Source organism: Mustela lutreola, chromosome 2 (genome assembly GCF_030435805.1).
Source record: "Mustela lutreola isolate mMusLut2 chromosome 2, mMusLut2.pri, whole genome shotgun sequence".
NCBI classification, from domain to species: Eukaryota; Metazoa; Chordata; class Mammalia; order Carnivora; family Mustelidae; genus Mustela; species Mustela lutreola.
The window spans coordinates 47,386,193-47,405,929 of NC_081291.1; the positions used below are offsets into that span (position 1 = coordinate 47,386,193).

Genomic DNA, 19,737 nt, shown 5'->3' on the forward strand with positions numbered 1-19,737 from the left:
CCCCCCTCCGAGCTCCCTCCCGCCTCCCCGCCCGCCCCACTTCTCATTCACTTGGCTCGCACCGCGCAGACGGCGCAGGGAGCACACACCGCCAGTCTGTGCGCAGAGCTGGAGCCAGAGGCCGCGGGGACACCATGCACGCCCCCAACTGAAGCAGAACCTCAAAGCCGCAGCGCCCGGCAGCTCAAGCGGATTTCAGAGAGCTCAGACTCAGAGGAACCCTTGAGGAGAGACAGCCCCCATCACCCCCGTGAAGCCCCTTGCAGGACCGTGCTCACCCCGACGTTCCGCTACTGCAGACAGGAGTGCACAGTGGCCCCGGCTCGCCGCGCCATGGAGCGGATCCCCAGCGCGCAACCGCCCCCCGCCTGCCTGCCCAAAGCTCCAGGACTGGAGCCCGGAGACCTACCTGGGTAAGTTGGTACTCCCCGGCCCCTTCAAGCCTCAGCTCCAGCCCTGCGTTCTGCGCCGCTCTCAACTCAGAGCCGTTCTGGGCGCATCCAGGGGGCTTTTACTCGCCAGGGCTCTTGCAGCCTATGCGCACGCAAAGTCAAGACCCTACCTGGCCCCTCTTCCTGCAGGATGGATTTTGCCCACATGTACCAAGTGTACAAATCGAGGCGGGGAATAAAGCGGAGCGAGGATAGCAAGGTAAGAATACCGCGCCCCTCGGGACCCCAGCCCCTGGCGCGCGCTGTTCTAAGAAAAGTTTTCTCACTTTGAGCTTCGCCGGGCAATGCAAGGGGTGGGTTCGGTGCTTCTATGAAATGGCTTGGACTAGAAGGGGCAGAAAGTGGTTCTGCGTGTGACTCCGCGGTCCCAACTCTAAAGGAGTCGCGGGTGGGGGAGAGAGGGGCTTCTCACCCGCTTCCTCTGGCGCCCACCGCCCCGCCGTGCGCCTTGCAGGAGACCTACAAACTGCCGCACCGGCTCATCGAGAAAAAGAGACGTGACCGGATTAACGAGTGTATCGCCCAGCTGAAGGATCTCCTACCCGAACATCTCAAACTTACAGTAAGTGAGAAGCTGGCCGCTCTCCAAGCCAGCTCTTTTGCCCAGGGAGAGGGCGGGGGTCATTCATTCGCCGCCTGCAGGCTCCACTGGGAACTGCAGGCCAGATGGGTGGCTGGGAGCTTGCGGGTGGCTCTGTTTTGGGCTACCCTTCCCCAGCCCTGGGATTTTTCTGGCAGCCTCATGCAATGAACTGAGAACTGCTTGGACTTCTCCAAGTTGGCTCTAACCCCAACTAGCCTTCGTTTTCAAAGAGTTTAAGCCTTTCCTTTCTGGTGATTTTCAGGGTTCTTTAGTTTTGCTGACTTTGGTAAATGGTAAACCAAGCAACACGCAGATTTTATTTACCCCCTTCTCTCTTCCCTGCCCCTTTTGAAAAATAAAGAGGACTTGTTTGGGTGCGTGATTTTTATGTCCTGTTCTTTCTTGGCAGTAGCCAACAGCTTACTGGCTTGGCAGCCTTTGGTTGGGGAAAGGAAAATAGTATTTGAGGAGGAAGTAAAAAGCCTAGATGAGCTGAAAGTTAGGAAAGGGTGTCAGGAAAGAAGCTAGGGGAAGCCTCTTGGCTGCCAGACACAGTAGAAGTCCCTCCTCAGGTTGACAGCACTGCAGAGAAATGTTATCTCTGGATTCCCCTGAGTTCAGGTCAGCAGTGGCTGCTGGAGAAATGTATCTGTCAGAGCTTTCTCCTGATGTAGCTGCCTCTTCCCAAATGCCTCTAAAGATAAGTGACACTTGTTTTTTATTCTTTAATCAGAAGTGTGTGGATGTATGTATACAAACACAAACTTTTAAAAAATGTCATCTCCAAACTTAAAAATGAAATGTTATCAGTCAGGAAAGGCTATTTCTCCGCCGCCCCCCAAGAGATATTGCTCATTGCTAATAAGTGTCCCAGAAGTGGGACTTCTCTGACCTCCCTGCTGACTAAGGCTCTTTTTTATTCCAGACTTTGGGTCATTTGGAAAAAGCAGTGGTTCTGGAACTTACCTTGAAGCATGTGAAAGCACTAACAAACCTAATTGACCAGCAGCAGCAGAAAATCATTGCCCTGCAGAGTGGTTTACAAGCTGGTGAGTGCTGAGTCTGGTTATCATCACCTGAGAGTTGTAGCACAAATACCCTGTGGGCTCAACATCTGGTATAAGAAACATTCTTAAAACAAATGGCTTGTGCACGTTAGTTGGGGGAGATGTCATTTTATCTTTCCTAAAAGGTCAGACTTTTCATTTGGAATGCTGCTGCTTGCCACCTGGCATGAACACGTATTAGTCAAGTGGTAAAATATTTCTGTGGCATTTTGGTTTAAGGGTTTCTGGGTTCTGGGACATGTTCCCCCTCTTGTTTAAAATGCCAGGGCACATATAATTTGTGTCGTGGGTGTTTTATAGTTGGTCGTCTTAGTCCTCTTTCATTGGAGAATAAATCATGGGTATGCCCCAGTGTCTTCCTGTTTCTCTACTTCCTTATCACTCTGTGTGTGGTATGGTCCTGGCAGGATGACAGCAGGAGCTTTTCCTGCATTTCATGTGGTTCCCTGAATAGCCACTAGGTATCTTGGTGAGTTGCACAATCTAATGAAACCGGTGAAGTTTCATCATTAGTTTCTGTCGACTTCCAGAGAATCACAGTCACCTTGTAACCTTCTAGTTTCACCCCTTCCAAATAATACTGTACAAACCAGGGAGAAAATCTCCTACCCACTCCCTCATTCCATTCTTCTTGCCCTTCTTTCCAAGACTAGTATGATGAGAATCAGAAAAATGTAGCAGGTGCTTCTGCCAGTTTCTTCATTGAAAATAGGAAGATGATGATACCTGATTACTTGGGGCTTGTGGATAGAACACGCGGAAAAGGCTTAGAAATAGCTTTGAAATTTGAAGCGTCCAGCGCAACTGCAACTTTTTCAATCGAAAATAAGCTTACTTGGGTGACATCGTTCTTTTATTCTTTATCTCATTCTGTGACTGGTCTTTGTCCAGTCTGGCTCTGGTAAGACAGATGTTCTACAAATCCACTCTAGTTATAAACATACAAGGATGTTCAGTGCTGTGTCATGTATAATGAAAACTCAGGAACAAGCTATCAATTCAAGAGGGGAAGTAGTCCATCTCTCTTAATTTTGTTCTGTTTCTGTGATGGGATATTATGCTACCATTATAACTCCTCTATTTTACCTCCGAGTGGTAGGATAATGGGTTAATTTTGTTCTATTATTTATACTTTTCAATATAATCCAAATTTTTTCTGATCATACTACTTTCGGAGTTAGGAACACAAATCAGCAAGGGCCAGTAGCAAAAAGAAAAGCTCCCACCCAGTCTTTGAGGTGTAGGTATCAGGGTGAACCCCACGGGGCCTTCTGAAATGTCTTCCTTTGGATGTATGTCGATGCAGGTGAGCTGTCGGGGAGAAATGTTGAAGCAGGTCAAGAGATGTTTTGCTCAGGCTTCCAGACGTGCGCCCGGGAGGTGCTTCAGTACCTGGCCAAGCATGAGAACACTCGGGACGTGAAATCTTCACAGCTCGTCACCCACCTTCACCGTGTGGTCTCAGAGCTGCTGCAGGGGGGTACCTCCAGGAAACCGTCCGACCCAGTTCCCAAAGCCATGGACTTCAAGGAGAAACCCAGCTCCCTGGCCAAAGGCTCTGAAGGCCCTGGGAAAAACTGTGTGCCGGTCATCCAGCGGACTTTTGCTCACTCGAGTGGGGAGCAGAGTGGCAGTGACACGGACACAGACAGTGGCTATGGAGGAGAATCCGAGAAGGGTGACTTGCGTGGTGAGCAGCAGTACTTCAAAAGCGATCATGGACGTAGATTCACCATGGGAGAAAGGATCGGTGTTATTAAGCAAGAATCTGAAGAACCCCCAACAAAAAAGAGCAGAATGCAGCTCTCAGATGATGAAGGCCATTTCACGGGCAGTGACCTGATCAGCTCCCCGTTCCTGGGCCCCCACCCACACCAGCCTCCCTTCTGTCTGCCCTTCTATCTGATCCCGCCGTCAGCAACTGCCTACTTGCCCATGCTGGAGAAGTGCTGGTATCCCACCTCCGTCCCCGTGTTATACCCGGGCCTCAATGCCTCAGCGGCAGCCCTCACCAGTTTCATGAACCCAGACAAGATCTCAGCCCCCTTGCTCATGCCCCAGAGACTTCCTTCTCCCTTGCCTTCCCATCCAGCTATTGACTCCTCTGCCCTGCTCCAAGCTTTGAAGCAGATCCCCCCTTTAAACTTAGAAACCAAAGACTAGGGGACCCTGCTGCTCTGCTCTCCTTCCTCCCTACTCCCCCGCCCCTCTCCAAAAAACAAACAAACAAACAAACAAACAGTGTGACTGCAGCAAGATTATTCTAGCATGTATGCTGAGATAATCTGAGGCACGGAGAGAAGATCTGGGGTGCGTGTATGCACGCGTCTGTGCACGTGCCTCGGTTGTCGCTATAGGACATGAAAGCTCCTTTTGGCCTAGGGAAGATATGAAGGATGGCCTGACATCAGAAGATTCTGCGGGGGGGATTGTAGCAGATCTCTGGGCTTTCCCCCATCCCAGAGAAGAGCCCCCTCAGATACAGAAAAAATCAGCTGGATTTTTCAAAAGCTTCAAAGTCTTGGTCTGTGAGTCAGTCCTCATTTTGGGAGCCAGGTCTGTGGCTTTAAGAAAAAGGTACTTTCAAAAGAGGGCTTTCCAGAATGCCGTTCCTAGCCGGCTCTCACGACCCCACCCTTCTCCCTTTTATTGTTGCCCTGACTCACCAAACGTAGGGGGGAGAGGGCAGCCGCATGGAGCTTTCTGCTAAGTGGTGAGGTAGCAGACACTGGCATAGCACGGTAGTGGTTTGGGGAGATTTCTACAGGTCTGCTCCCCACCCCCTGCTTCCGATGAATAAAGAGAATGTAGTTCCCTACTCAGGCTTTCATAGTGATTAGCTTAATAAGGAACTGAAAAGGGCCGGCCGGTAAAGCTGAGCTGCCAGGGAATGAGGGAGGAGTCCCTTGGGCCTCTGGTACCTGTTTCTAAGTCTCACCAAGAAAACAATCATGCTGTCGCGGGAACCAAAGCAGGGTCTGAGAAACGCAGGTGCCTAAGTTCCAGTCACCCCCAAAATGCATAAAGCCAAGTAACAAATTGCTACCTTCAACAAGCAGAGCTAGACTCGGTTTGCAGTTCTATCCTAAAACTCCTTTTCACCAAGCTTAGCTTAAAGGCCTAACCAGCTCTTGGCACAGCAAGATCCTTTCTGCAGGCTAATGCCCCTTGCCCAATGGCATAGGGAGTGTCCTTATTGCTAAAAAGGATTCTGTCTCCTTCAAAGAAGTTTTATTTTTGGTCCAGAGTACTTGTTTCCTGACTTGTCCAGCTAGCCCTGCACCAGCTTTTCAAAATGCACTATGCTTGATCGCCGATCGTGTTCTAACTTTTTCTTTTCCTGTTTTTATTTTGGTATAAAGTCATTGCCCTTATTTGTAAAACTGTTATAAATATATATTATATAAATATATTAAAAAGGAAATGTTTCAGATGTTTATTTGTATAATTACTTGATCTACAAAGTGAGAAAAATGAATGTATTCCTGTTTTTGAAGAGAATAATTTTTTTCTCTAGGGAGAGGTACAGTGTTTATATTTTGGAGCCTTCCTGAAGGTGTGAAATTGTAAATATTTTTATCTATGAGTCAATGTTAAGTAGTTGTTTTAAAATACTTAATAAAATAATCCTTTTCCTGTGGAAGAGAAAGATGGTCTTCTGCATTTTTCTTCTAAATACCCCAGTCGTGTAATAGGGCTGTCTTCCTGCCCTCCCCTCTTGGCTGGAGGCAACAACTAGTTAATCCTGGTGTCACCTCATTCAACTTTTTATGTGCCTTGTATTTGGTCAGACAAAATAAACTTGGTCAATTTTGTAGGTAAATATTTATTTTTTTAACGTTTGCTAAAAGTTCATGGTCACGCTGTGCCTCCTTCCAGAGTTAGGCAAAAAGTACATTGTCCCCCCACCCCCTGCCCCAGCCTGCTTTTCTCATGGTCCTTAGAACCTGACAGAAAATGAAATTATGAAATTGTTAGGCCATACGGTCTGGGGAGCTTGCTGGAGCGGTAGGCACATGGAGAAAAGATTTAATGGATTATTATGCAATAATTGCTGCTGGGGATAGCACCTCTGCCAAGCCAGTCTAACTTTTTTGAGTCTAGCAAAGTCTAATGGATTTGCCATATCCTGTCTTACTGCTGCTGAAGGCAACATTCCATAATTATTTTCTACATCCTTCCTGGACTTCCTCTCGTTGGGTGTGTTTGTGCATGAATGAATATTGGTGTTCCTTAGTCAAGTGCTCTTACCAAAAAAAAAAAAAAAAAAAAAAATTCCGTGGGAAATGACCTGGTCGAGTATTTTTGCCTTTCCCCATCTTCCCGTGAGGGATGTCCTGATGGCCAGATACCTGCCATGCTTCAGATCCCCTTCAGACCTGGAGTCTTCCAGAACACTCTGGTCCATCTGGAGCCTAAGCAGGGCACCTGCCCCCAGGGAGTTCTCAGCCACCAAAGACACCACCCTGCCCATCATGACTTTGCTTCAAACGTCACCTTCCCTGTCTCCCAATGAGCCAGTAGGTGAGGTGAGAGTGAGCATTGCCAGGCTGTGGGAGATGCAGAACACATGCTCTGAAAGACACAGAGATCCCGGGGCAGCATGGAGTCCCGTTCAGAGCCCCGCACCAGGATTCAGGAGATGAACTGATGGCCTGTCATCCCCTTCCACGCCTGGTCTTGACTAAGTAAAATAAAGATTCTGAGCCCTTGTCACAAGTCCTAGAGCAAGCAGATGGCAAATTCTGGAAGTCCCTCCTTCTTCTAGCTCTTGAGGGTCTCCAGGTCTCCCGCCTGCGAAATCCTTGAAATGCCTCCGTGAATGGCTAGGCTTTTCTGGTAGACTTTTTCGGTAAAAACTTAAACAAGTCAAGTTTCTCCCAGGGATGGAACATGGGGTTGAAATCAGGGCAAAAGGCCTTTTGCATGCCCCTCTTTCCTGGGCCGTAACTCAAGGAGTAGGAGGACGAGACTGAAGGAAGAGGTGCAACCTGAACTAAAAAAAACAGCTGAGGGTTCAGCCACGGAACAGTCGATCCAGAGTCGCCCTCCTGGAGTCTGCGCGGTCACGCACCGGTGAACGGAGCCGCTGTCCCGCAGCCTCCTCTGCTCTTGCCTTTCCTTCTAGCCCATTTGCTGCAGGTTCCAAGTGGCTCCCAGGGAGACGAGAGGAGGGGCTTGCACCCCAGCCCGTAGCCCATTCGGGACAAAGAGGACCTCTGTTTAAAAGGGGTGTGAGTGTGAGGGAGTGAAGCGCTGGCTTTGAGGCCGGGGAGAGGTGGCAGGAGGCAGGGGAGCTGAGGCTGGGGATCTGGCCGCCTTCAGACAGGGCGTGACCCTCCGGGCCTGCCGGGATGGTCTCACCCAGCGCTGACCTGCCTCGCCTGTTGACACAACGTCACGTTTCCGACTGCAGCCCTTTCATGTGCGGCCCGCGGCTAAATGCGGCTGCCGGTTCCTGGAAGCAGACGTGCCTGGCACCGCGTCAGCAGAAACCTGATCCCCGGGGAAGCTTGGCACGGCCACGGGATCGCTCGGCCCCCAGAATAGGGCCTGGCAGCGGGTGCCCGGTAGCGCTGCACACCCCCCCCACCACCACCACCACCAACCTCGCGCCCAGCAGGAAGGAATCCAAGCGCTCTCCCGAAGGGGTGGGGTAGGGAGCTGGATTTAGGCAGGGCATTGGGACAAGGGCCTAATTAACTACAAGCTAGAAGCTTCCCACGGGTCATCGCTTGTTAATGAAGCCTAACAACCTAGAAGCACCATTATGGGTAGTATTACAACTCGCGTTTTGGAGAGCAATAAAAGCAGGCTCAGAGAGGGGAGGTAATTTGCCCAAAGTCACACAGCTTCCCAGTTGCTAAGCCATCAGTGGAATGGTGAATAGGTTGCACTGTGTCTCTCCTTAATCGGATTCAAGGTGAAGGCTTTCAGAGTTTGGTTGTTAATAATAATGATAATAATAGCAACAGAACTACTGCTGTTAACAGCAAACCCATGCCTAGCACTTAAAATTTGCCAGGCATTCTTCTAAGCACTCACACACAATTTAATTCTCACAGCAACTCCATGAGATAGCTATAATTATTAATCCCCTTATATGGTTTTAAAAGACGTAGGCACAGAGAAGTTAAGTAACTTGCATAAGGTCACACAGCTCTATTGGTGAAGTAAATTCAAACCTAGGCAATTTGGCTCCAATGTCTATGTGCTTAGCTACAAAATCACATTGCTCTTGTACCTCAATGATAGTAATAATAATAAAAATAAAAGTAGTAATAATTACAACTGTTACTACCATATTTTGAGTACTTTCCCCGTGCCATGCACTATATTAAGCACTTTGTGTGAATTATCTCTATTTCCTCTAGCAACTGTGACAGATAAGAGATATTAATATGCCCATTTTACAGATGACACAACTGGAGCTCAGAGAGAGGAAATGCCTCATCTAGGGTGATACATCATTTAAAGACAGTGTCATGCCCTTTCGCTGGTATGGAACTGCTTCTAAACCAAGCTTCTGTTGGGCTTAGACATGCCATGAACTCATTTAATCCTCAAAATAGCCCTATGGAGTACGTATTATGCTCTCAAGTGGGTAGATAACTGACACCCGGGGTAAAGTTATTTGCTTACCTCTTTGCTTTCTTACGAATGCCCCCACACACCATCCTACAGCAAATATGGGCCCGTTCTCTAGTTAAAGAACTAACCCCATACGCATCTGGGGTCACCTGGGGGCGGGGGGTTGGTGCTAGAGACTGACTACGCTGAGAACCAGAACCTGGGTTTGAGGAAATTCTGTCATATTTTCTGGAGTGGGACTGGAGCTATCACATCTCTCCTCAGGTTAGGAGAGAGACAGGTAGAGAGGCCTGGAGGAGGAGCTGCATGTAGACCACTCAGGTCAAAGCAGCTCTGTGGAAGGGAGGGAGGCAGATAACTCAGTTCCATGCTCTCTCGCTGGAAGGGAACCTAGGCAGGCTCAGAGACCAGGCCACTGCAGCTGCTGTCTCTCTCCCTTCCTTCAGCCCTCCCAATCCCTGGCCCTTCTCTCTAGCCCTTGGCTGGTGAGGCGTAAGCAAGAGGCCACTTTGCTTTGGGGAATGGGCATGGTCTCTCAGGTGGGTGCTTGCCTTGTTGAGGGGTTTCTCCTCAGGCCTCTAGAGCCCACTGCAAGACTCAAAGAGATAGAATGTGTTGAGTTTCCAAGTGCTCTCATATAATGACTATGTGTTAACAGGATCGGCGTGTTCTCCTGAGACCCAGAATTCCCAGAGGTGCCACGTGGCGTGGAGGGTGGGGAGGCTCTGGGTTTCTCACTGCCTCTTCAGCTGGAGCAGCTTCCTTTTTCCTCTGTCCTATGTCTTGTAATGATTTGTTTGAACAAGAGTTCTACTGCTAAAAACATCCCACACGTGTTTGGAAGGCACCAAACTATAGCCCCTTCCTCAGGCATGGCTTCACATCTCCTGCCTCTTTCTCTAGGATCCCGAGAGAGGCTGAGGCCACTCAAAGCCACCTCCACCCCCCCAAAACCAGCACCACCCCCCTGTTTATCCCAAGCCATCTGTTTGGCCGACTACCACAGCAGAACATGAGCCGGGCGAAGCCTCTCCCATTGGCTACGGGAGGCACTGACATGCTTGTCTCGCGGCTGGGCCATCCAGTCTTGTGATGTGGCTGGATTTGGGCCCAGAAGGTTTCTTCTGCTGTCGATGGGACCCTCCCTTCCCCTTCCCAGAGGAATCTTAAGAAAGTCACTGAGGTGGGACATGAGGGAATGAATCACCAGGCTGCTAGGTAGTGGGGTCAGCCTAGGGCTGAGGCCAAAGTGATGAAGACAGCCAGCCTCTCGTCCTTTAAGTCCCAGCCCTGCTCTCTGCGTCTCCCACTCACCTTTGAGAAGGAGAAAGGGAAGAAACGTGCTTATTTATTTGTATGAAGGCATCCGCTTTTTCTGAAATTGCATTATGAATGGCATATGGAGATAGGGATTATGCAAGGGTCCCTGGGGAATTCAAGTGGGGAGGTGGGAGGAGCAGGAAAAAGTACTCTCCTTCCAGAAAGTAAAAAAAAGAAAGTGTTTCTAAAAGTTTTAAATACAATATCTAATATTTTTGTATCTTTTTCTTACTATGGAGAATTTAAAACATATATAAAAGTAGACAGAAACAACAAAAAGAAAAATGACCCAATTTAAAAATAGGCAGAGGACTCGAATAGACATTCCTCTAAAGAAGATACACAAATGGCCAAGAAGCACATGAAAAGATGCTCAACATCATTAGTCATCAGGGAAATGCAAATCAAAACCACAGTGAGATACCACTTCACACCCACCAGGACGGCTGTAATGAAGAAAAAACAAAACGGAAAATAACAAGTGTTGTCGAGGACGTGGAGAAATTGGAACCTTCATACATTGCCAGTGGGAATGTAGAATGGTACAGCTGCTTGGGAACAGCTCCTCAAAAAGTTAAATATAGAATTACCATAGAACCCTGCAGTCTCCACACCTAGGTATATACCCCAGAAAATTGAAAGCAGTTACTCTAGCAAATAACACAGGTGTACATGTTCACAACAACCAAGAGATGGCAACATCTCATGTGTTCATCAGTGGATGAACGGGTACACAAAATGTGCTGGGTATATACATACACACACGTATATATATTAGACTAAAAAGCAATGAAGGGCTGATATATTTTACGGTATGGATGAGCATCAAAAACATTACACTCCGTGAAAGAAGCTGGACACAAAAAGCCACATATTGGATGATTCCATTTATGTGAAATCTCGAGGACAGATAAATGCACACGGACGGAACACAGAGTGGTGGTCTCCAGGGGCTGGAGCGTGGGAGAAATGGTGGGAAAGTACTCAGTGGGTACAGTGGTTTCAGTTTGAAGTGATGGAATTATTTTGGAACCAGATAGAGGTGGTAGTTGCCTAAGTTTATGAACCTGCTCGGTGGCGCCGAATTGTTCACTTTAAAATGGTTAATTTTAGGGCGCTTGGGTGGCTCAGTCAGTCAAGCATCTGCCTTCTGCTCAGGTCATGATCCCAGGGTCCTGGGATTGAGCCCTGCATTGGGCTTCCTGCTCAGCAGGGAGCCTGCTTCTCCTTCTACCTCTGCTGTTCACCCCCTTGTGCTCTCTGGCTCTCTCTCTGTCAAATAAATAAATAAAATCTTCACAAAAATTAAAATAAAATGGTTAGATTTGTGATTTCTGGTTGGCTTGGTTGGTTAAGCATCCCACTCTCCATCTTGGCTCAAGTTTTCTTTACTTTACTTTTCTTTTCTTTTCTTAAATTTATTTGAAAGAGAGAGAGCACAGAGGTAGAGTGGGAGGGAGAAGCAGATGCCCTGCTCAGCTAAGAGCCCGATGTAGAGCTCAATTCCCAGGACCCTGAGATCATGACCTGAGTCAAAGGCAGACATTTAACACCCGACCGAGCCACCCAGGCACCCTCACTTCAGTTCTTGATCTCAGGGTTGTGAGTTCAAGGCCCGTGTTGCTTTAAAAAAAGGTTAATTTTCCATGAATCTCACTGATATAAATTATTTTTTAGAAAATATCCAGCATAGCATAACAAATCCTCTTTGTACCACTTGCTTGGGTTTAATAATCCTCAACTCACGCTCAGTATCATCTGTAATATATGTACTGATCTGCTTCCCCTGCTCATATATTATTTAGAAGCAAATCTGGACATCATATAATTTCATTTATAAATATTTTAATGTATATCTCTAAAAGGTAAGCATTCTTTAAAAATTACAATAGCATTATCACACCTAAAACAACTTACTTATACTGAAAGATAATTTTATTTGTATTTTTTTATAAAATTCGATTAAAAAAATAGTATTCTAACTGTACCGTCACCAGAAGCACACAGTTACCAAAAATGCACACATTTCACTTACTGTCTCCTGGAAGGCAATTTTTAAAGACTAATTTTCTGAGTACAAGTACAGAATGGTTTCAAAACTAAAAGCATGAAAAACGATCAGTGAAAAAAATTATTCTCCTGTCCCAGTTCATCCTCTCTCACCCAGTCCCTCTCTTCACCAAAGTCACCTACAAGTAGGCCACTAGGCATTGTTTTATTTTAGAGCTTATTTATATTTATGTGTGCAAATAGGAACATGCACCACCATTTGTAGTCTTTTCTCATACAAAAATAACATGCTATCTATGCCATTCTGCCCTTATTTTTCATTTACTATATCTTGGCAGCTATCCCCATGAATATATAGAAAGGCTTTTAATTCTTTCCCCAACTATGTAGTATATTATTGTATATATTATCATTTATCTGACCAGTTCCTTACAATGGACATTTGCGTTATTTCCGAGCTTTGGCAATTAGCAACAGGGCTGCAATGACTAATTTTATACACGCATCATTTTGCATGTGTACAACTATACTTTGGGGTAAACTCCCAGAAGTGGGATTGCTGCATCTGTAGCACGAGGATCTATCATTATGATGGGTATGACCGAAGCTGTCTTCCATGGGGCTGTGACAGTTCATATCCCTTTAGTGACGTAGCAGAGTTGCTGTCTGGGAAGTAGTTTGCAAGAGAATTTGGAAGCCTGGGAACGTGTATATCTTCAGACCAAGAGATTCTACTTCTAGGAGTTATCCTAAGGGAGCTGTGAATCCGGTATTCAAAGATTTAGCTACAAGGATGAACATCTCTGTGTCATAGTAAAAAAATAAAATAATAATCATCAGAAAAATGACCTATAGGAGCCTGGTTGAGTAGCTGAGTAATTGATGGTATACGTAAATGCTGGAATACTACACAGTCATGAAAAAGTATCTGCAGAAAGTATCATTATTATTTATTTCTTATTAAGGGGAAAAGTAGGTCACAAAACCGTATCTTCAGAATGATCCCATTCTTTTTAAATGTTCTCTTTCTCTTCCTCAATTTCCACTCCTGTAAAATGAGGGCAATAATAATCTGCTCACTGAGTTGCTGTAAGGATTTAAGTTAGTTAAAATGTCTAAGATGCTTAGAGCGGTATCTGGCACAGAGGAAGTTCTGTGTCGGGGTTAGTGAAAGTCAGTGAAAATCACCATCTTTCTTATCATTATTAATTGTATTATCATTGCATAAGAGAAAGCTCTGGCAGACAATATAACAAAATTTTAACCATTTAGCAGGACTTTGATTATTACTTTGAGAATTTTTGCTTTTCTTTATTTTAAAAAAAAAATAACGAACATGTATCATTTCTGTAATATATATCATAAAGGCAAAAAAAAAAAAAAGGACAAGAATGGAATAATGGAATTCTTCTGAGGTAGTATTGGAAATCTGCACTCGGCAGAACCCCAGTATGATGTGGAAAGAAAAGGCTGGACGTTTTTCTTTTGGTTTGTCAGCTCAGCCTTGGGCAGGGCCAGCTCCGCACAGGAGGAAGAAGGCAACTCCCTCTGACAGTCAGCTGGAAGGAAGGGGAAGGCTCTCCCCGCCCACATGCACAAGCTTTGAAGGGGACTTTAACAATGAGAGCAGTGACAAAAGGTACAAATACACACAGCGGCCTGTCAAAGTCTTAAGACGGGGGTCCAACTCCTTCACTGCTGTGTCCCTAGCACCTCTCCTGAAAGAGAGCAAAAATTCAGCCGATGTTTCCAGCATGAACAAGTGAACCGAGGCTCTGCTGTGTGACGTTGGGAACCTTCTTTCACCTTCCGAGTCTCAGTCTCCTCCCCCACCCAATGAGGGTATTAGCGATCTTGTAGAAACCATTGGGAAGATGAAAAGAAAAGTCTGTACGTAGACTAAGTAGCACCCGGCTCAAACTGGGCACGCGGCAGGTGCCCAAGCATTTGAGGAATAAATGAATGAAAAGAACGAAGGGCACTGACAGGAGCTTATTCACATTAAAGCACAAATGACTGATGACATTCTTCCCTGAGAGAAGCTTTGGAGGGGATATAGGGAGAAGCTGGGGGACATCTAGCCTGTACCCCAGACTTTCTGCTCAGTACTGTACTAGGCACAACGCACGCACTACCTTGTATAATTTCCATTTTGCATGTACAGAAATTGAGACTCCGTGAGATCAAATGACTTACCCAAGGTCACATGGCAGGCAGATGGCATAGCCAGGATTTAAGCCAACATATGACTCAAAAGTCCTTGCCAAAGAGCCTTGGATGACAACGCAAACGGTGTCCTGAGGAGGGAAGAGGTTCTGGGGCACCCATCAGAGACAAGCGGCACTCTGTGCCTGGTGCCGAATTACCCAAAAGGCAGGTGCACAAAGGGCCCTGGGAAAGCAGCCTGGCTTCCTCCACGGCCCCGGATACTGGAAAACCATTTCTTTTTGATATTTCCGAAGAAACCATTGAGATAATCTCATGAAGCAAATCAAGACCTTATTGGGTTTTTCTACATTTATTTTGTTTAGTGTTGTTTTCTGTTTGAATCTCCTCTGGGGAGGGAGCACCATGACATTTATGCCTCAGGATATTAGGGCTTAATTCCCCCCTGGAGTCTTAGGACCTCTCTAGACCTTCCCCAGTGGGTGCTAGGCCACACTATAGGAGTTTGGGCCACACTATAGGAGAAGCACCCTGCTTCCCTCGGGGCTCCTGAGGCCGAATTCGGGTGTTTCCCAGGGCAGTGGCCTGGGCTCCCCTGACCCATGGCTTCTCACGGACCAGCCCTTCAGACAAGGCACTGACTGTCCAGGCATGTTCCAAGCCACCGGCTCGAGTCTGAGCCAGCGCAGGCCTGTTGCAATGAGTCAGCCTTTCACTGGGGAAAAACGTGGTGACTGGCCGACAAGTCACTTTTTCCAGCTTGGCCCTGGTCCTGGGCTGGGTTTTGGGAGGGTTTCTTTTTTCCCTTTGGGATTCTGCTGCCTAGGGCATGCTCCTGGGGGGTCCTGGGAAGCATGGGGGCTGGAATTCTTATGCTGGGGGTAGGTCAAGTTGCTTTAATCCGGCAGGATGAAGGTGTCCCTCCCCTACACAGAGAACATGGAGGCCACAAATATTGTATCTGCATCTCCTACACAGGTGAGCTCAGAATGGCCGCTAGGGAAGGGGTGTACGCAAAGACGTCCACCCTGCACCCTTTGCATGCCATGGTGGCCCAGCACCCCCAGGGACCCAGGGCTTGGGGTATACTTGGCCCCTTACCAACTAGAATGCTTTCCTGAAGATGCTGCTGCCTAGGGCCCCTGGAATCTTAAAGCCTGCACCGTTACCTTCGGTGAACCTGCCCCTGCCCCAGCTCAATGCCAGGGGTTGGGTTTCAGAGCTGTTCACTTTGCCATCCCTTCTGACTCCCCTCCAGCTTCCCTGAGGTTTGCACAGCTCAGCTGACACAGATTCTCCCAGTGTAACTGGGGGAGGGAGAGGCGATGACCATTAGTCAAAGGTGGGAAGGGTGTGTGCGGGTGGGGTTTGGCCCTTAGTGACTCGGGGAGCAAATTCTTTCTCTCTAAAGGAAAGACTATGCTCTCTGCCTCTCTGCCTCGGAGGCTCTGGCTTACACCACCTCATCGTTTTTGTGATTCACAAAGACTAACCTCTCTCACCAGACCATTCATTCGAGCACAGATATTTACCGGTATCCTTTACTGTTAGCCCAGATTTTGGGCTTTGGGGTGTAGCAGTGTAGAGAACAGTTGAGCTCCCGTCTTTGTAAAGTGGAGAGTCTGAGGGGGGACACAGGTACTCGCCAGATAATTATCTACACAAGCAGATACCAACAATCCGTGACAGAAAAAGAGTATGCAAGAGAAGCCATCAGGGCCTGGTGCCAGAGAAGGCTTGCCAGAGATAGAACAGATAAGGAGGAGTAGTCTGGTTGGAGTGGGGAAGAGGGTGACACTGGTGCTTCTTATGGGTTGAACTGTGTCCCCCACCCCACCCCCTGAAAAAAAAAAAAAAAAAAAAGATGTTGGAGTTCTAACACCCTGATATCTCCCAGTGAGAACTTATTTGGAAATAGGGTCTTTACAGAGGTAAGCAAGTTAACCTTGCTTGAGGTTATTAAGGTGGGCCTTCATCCAATAAGGTGTCCTTACACAAAGGACAGTGTGGACCCTGAGACAGACATGATACAGGGAGGAGGCCATGTGAGGACGAAGGCAAAGATCAGAGTGATGCTGATCTCTCAGCATCTCTTAGGAGCCGATTCTCCCTCGACGCCCTCAGAAGGAACCCCTGCCGACGACAACTTGATTCTATACTTTCTGGTCCCTCACAACCTGAGAACATAAATTTCTGCTCTGGAAGCCACCCAATCTGTGGTCCTCTGCTACCTCTGTTGCGAAAGCCTTGAAGGTGAGGGGTGTGAGGCCAATTTCAGAAAGCAAGCCACCCTGGTTGGAATGCAGAGTCACCAATCCCTTTATCTCTAATGAGAGGAAAGTGGGCCAGTGAGGGCGCCTCGGGCAACTATAAAAAAATAATAAAAATAATAACCACCTTGAAGATGGGTAGAATGCATGAGATAAGCTCAGGGAGGCAGGAAGTGACTGGGCTGGGTGGAAGTTTCCTTGTGAGGATGAGGACCAGAGCCGTAACCCTAGGAGAGAGAGAAATCTATCAGACTCACAGGGCAGGAGACCTGGAGTCTTGGAGCTGTGTGACGTTGGGCAACTTGCTTTCTCTGTGTTTTAGCTCTTCAAGCTCTTTCCTTATCTGGGACATTCCATGACCATGTGACTAGCAGCGTGCTTGATGCTGACACCCTGTGTGTGACCGGCAGGGTGAGAGTGAAGAGAGAAGAATGAAAAATAGTATCCAACCTCATTTTTGTTCTTAGGGAGCTTAGAGTCTACTTGAGGAAATGGCATTCGTTCAGGCCAGTATACAATAAAAGTGTGAAGTGTGGTAAGACAACAGCATCAGCTATTCTCAGGGGCTGAAGTAGGGGTTTCCCGTATTGATGTGGAGGGGTGGTCCTGATACCTGGATCAAGGCCCCCTGGTGGTTACACCTGTGCTGTGCAACTCCATCTCTCCCACCCCTCCATTGGCTATTGATCCAGGGAATAAACACATGACCTAAACTGGACCAATCAGTCTTTCCCTGGGATTTTGGATCTAGGGAAGAAAATTCAGTTTCTTTCTAAGGAAATAAGATTTTTTGGTGGCCACGTTTCCTGCCACATAGAAGGGGCCAGTCTGAGGGAATGAAGCTGACAGGCAAACTCAGAGAGAGCAGCAAGTCTGGGGACAGAGAGGGACAAGCAAACTCTGCAGTTTGCTTGTCCAATGCAGGGCTCATCTCAGGACCCCGATATGGTGACCTGAGCAGAAAGCAAGAGTCAAGTGCTCAACCAACTGAGTTACCCAGATGCCCCCAGAATCCCCTTCTTCTTAAATCAACAGAACAACTGCTTTCATGAATTGAGCGCATTCTCTGTGGCCTGCACCCTTCTTATCTTATCTCCAGAATCGTCTCATCTTCTGGTGTCAGAGGCTTGTCTAATCACCCTTTGGGACTCCTTCCCCACCCCCCACCGCCCCGCCTGGCAGTTGGCAGTCTAGAGCAAGGTCAGCCTCCGTGGCTGTTCTTTTAAAAGCCATGCAATCTTCCTTGATAATGACCAGCATTTTTAAGGCAAAAATTGACAAATATTTAGGACACACACGGGCTTCACGAGCTAAGGAAGCCCAGAACTCCGACCTGTGAGTTGGACTAGCTCCATCCAGGATGGTGGATGAGCCACAGTGGGAATGGCAGAGCCCAGGGCCATCGCTTCATCTGCTGGCTGCCTTCGCCGGGGGACTAGATTTCACTCGCTATCTCCGCTGGTGATCTCTCGAGCACCCACTTCACCCTGGTGTGGGAACCCGCTGCTTATTAGTTTGAGGCCAGGCCAACCAGACAAGAAAAGGCACATCCCAGTTTCAAAGGGCTGCTGCAGAGCTGGGCAGAGGCTGGTGCTACCTCCCCCCACCCCCACCCCCGACCTGCAGTGAATCCGGCTGCACCAGAATCCAGCCAGCACTAGGCAGGACGGGGTGCTGCTCTGCGGGCTGGAGGGCTTTCTAAGTTGCCAACGGATCTGATGGAAATTCATTTTCCAGGCAGCCTCATCTTTCAGGAGAACAACCTCTGAGGTCTTTTTGGGAAGTCCCAGGGATAAAAGTCCTTTTGGAGAAAAATGGCCCTTAAAAAAATGCAGCCTCACTCTTAGACACATGAACTCTTAAATAACTTTAGAGCATTTCTTTGTTCCTGGTACTATGCTAAGCACTCTATATACACGGGACCTCTCTTACTCCTTAGGACCCCTCATGCAGAGAAGATGACTCCCCTTATCACATCACCTGGGGAAAACTAATGGTCAGATTTTTTTGGAGGTCATATGGCTAATAAGTGACAGAGCCGGGGTCAAACTCAGCTCTGACTTCAAATTCCTTGCTCTTAACCATAGTACTGTGTTGGGACCTATTATGCATACATTCATTGAAACCTAGATGTTTCCTTCTTGTCCCTTCACACAAAGTGTAGTTCCTAAGGACCTACTGTGTGAGGAGTACACAGTACTTAAATAAAACAGACACAAACCCCTGCCATCATGGAGCATAAAATACATCAACAAAATTGGAAAGCAGCATTAAAAGTCAGGGATCAGGGGCGCCTGGGTGGCTCAGTGGGTTAAACCTCTGCCTTCAGCTCAGGTCATGATCTCAGGGTCCTGGGATCAAGCCCTCGTTGGGCTCTCTGCTTGGCAGGGAGCCTGCTTCCTCCTCTCTCTCTGCCTGCCTCTCTGCCTACTTGTGATCTCTCTCTCTCTCTGTCAAATAAATAAATTAAAATCTGTATTAAAAAAAGAAGTCAGGGATCATTGTCTCCACTTGGTAGACGAAATAACTAAGACAGGTGTTCAACATGGTCTACGTAACCTCCCCCAGCTTGTGCTCTCTCTCTAATAAATGAAATCTCTTTTTTAAGGATTTTATTTAAAAGATTTTATTTATTTACATGATAGAGAGAAAGGGAGAGCACAAAGGGAGAGTGAGAGGGAGAAAGAGATTCCCAGCTGAGCAGGAAGCTCAAGGTGGGGCTCGATCCCAGGACCCCAGGATCATGACCTGAGCTGAAGGCAGACGCTTAACTGACTAAGCCACCCAGGTGCCCCTCAAATAAATCAAACCTTAAAAAACAAACCAAAAAACCCCCAAAAACAAACAAAAACCCCACACACTCATGGAACCATTATTTCATTTGAATTCATCACCATCTTGCAAATCTACTGATAGGTCAAAGGCTTTTTTCCACTTTATAAATGAGGGATGAGCCTTGGAGAGCTTAGATGCCTGGCTCAAAGCCAGGAAGCTGGTTAAGACCCAGGGCTATGACTTCTGCCCTAGAGTTGATTCCAACGAACCTTGGGTCAGGGGTCACCACCAAGAGAGAGAGAACAAAGGGGCATCTACAGTCCCAGCACTTACACTTACTTGGTTATTGACACAGGGCTGGCCTTGCCCCTTCTGCTTTAGGTTTTTCTGAGAAACAGCCTCGGGGCAGAAACCAGTACAGCTTGGGTCCCAGAGCAGCAGCTACAGGTTAGGAAGACAGTGAGCAATCTGACAAGAATGTAGATGCTGTAACAGCAGGACCA

General features: G+C 47.4%; 1 protein-coding gene across 1 annotated transcript; it reads left to right on the forward strand.

The window, feature by feature from the left end:
• Window positions 1–280: 280 nt before the first annotated feature.
• On the forward strand, window positions 281–5,751 carry BHLHE40 (basic helix-loop-helix family member e40). The gene is made up of 5 exons (XM_059161563.1): window positions 281–413; window positions 582–651; window positions 907–1,014; window positions 1,961–2,084; window positions 3,409–5,751. Exons 1-5 carry the CDS (start codon window positions 334–336, stop codon window positions 4,263–4,265), a joined length of 1,239 nt encoding a protein of 412 aa, XP_059017546.1. The 5' UTR covers window positions 281–333; the 3' UTR covers window positions 4,266–5,751.
• The last annotated feature ends 13,986 nt before the right edge of the window (window positions 5,752–19,737 follow it).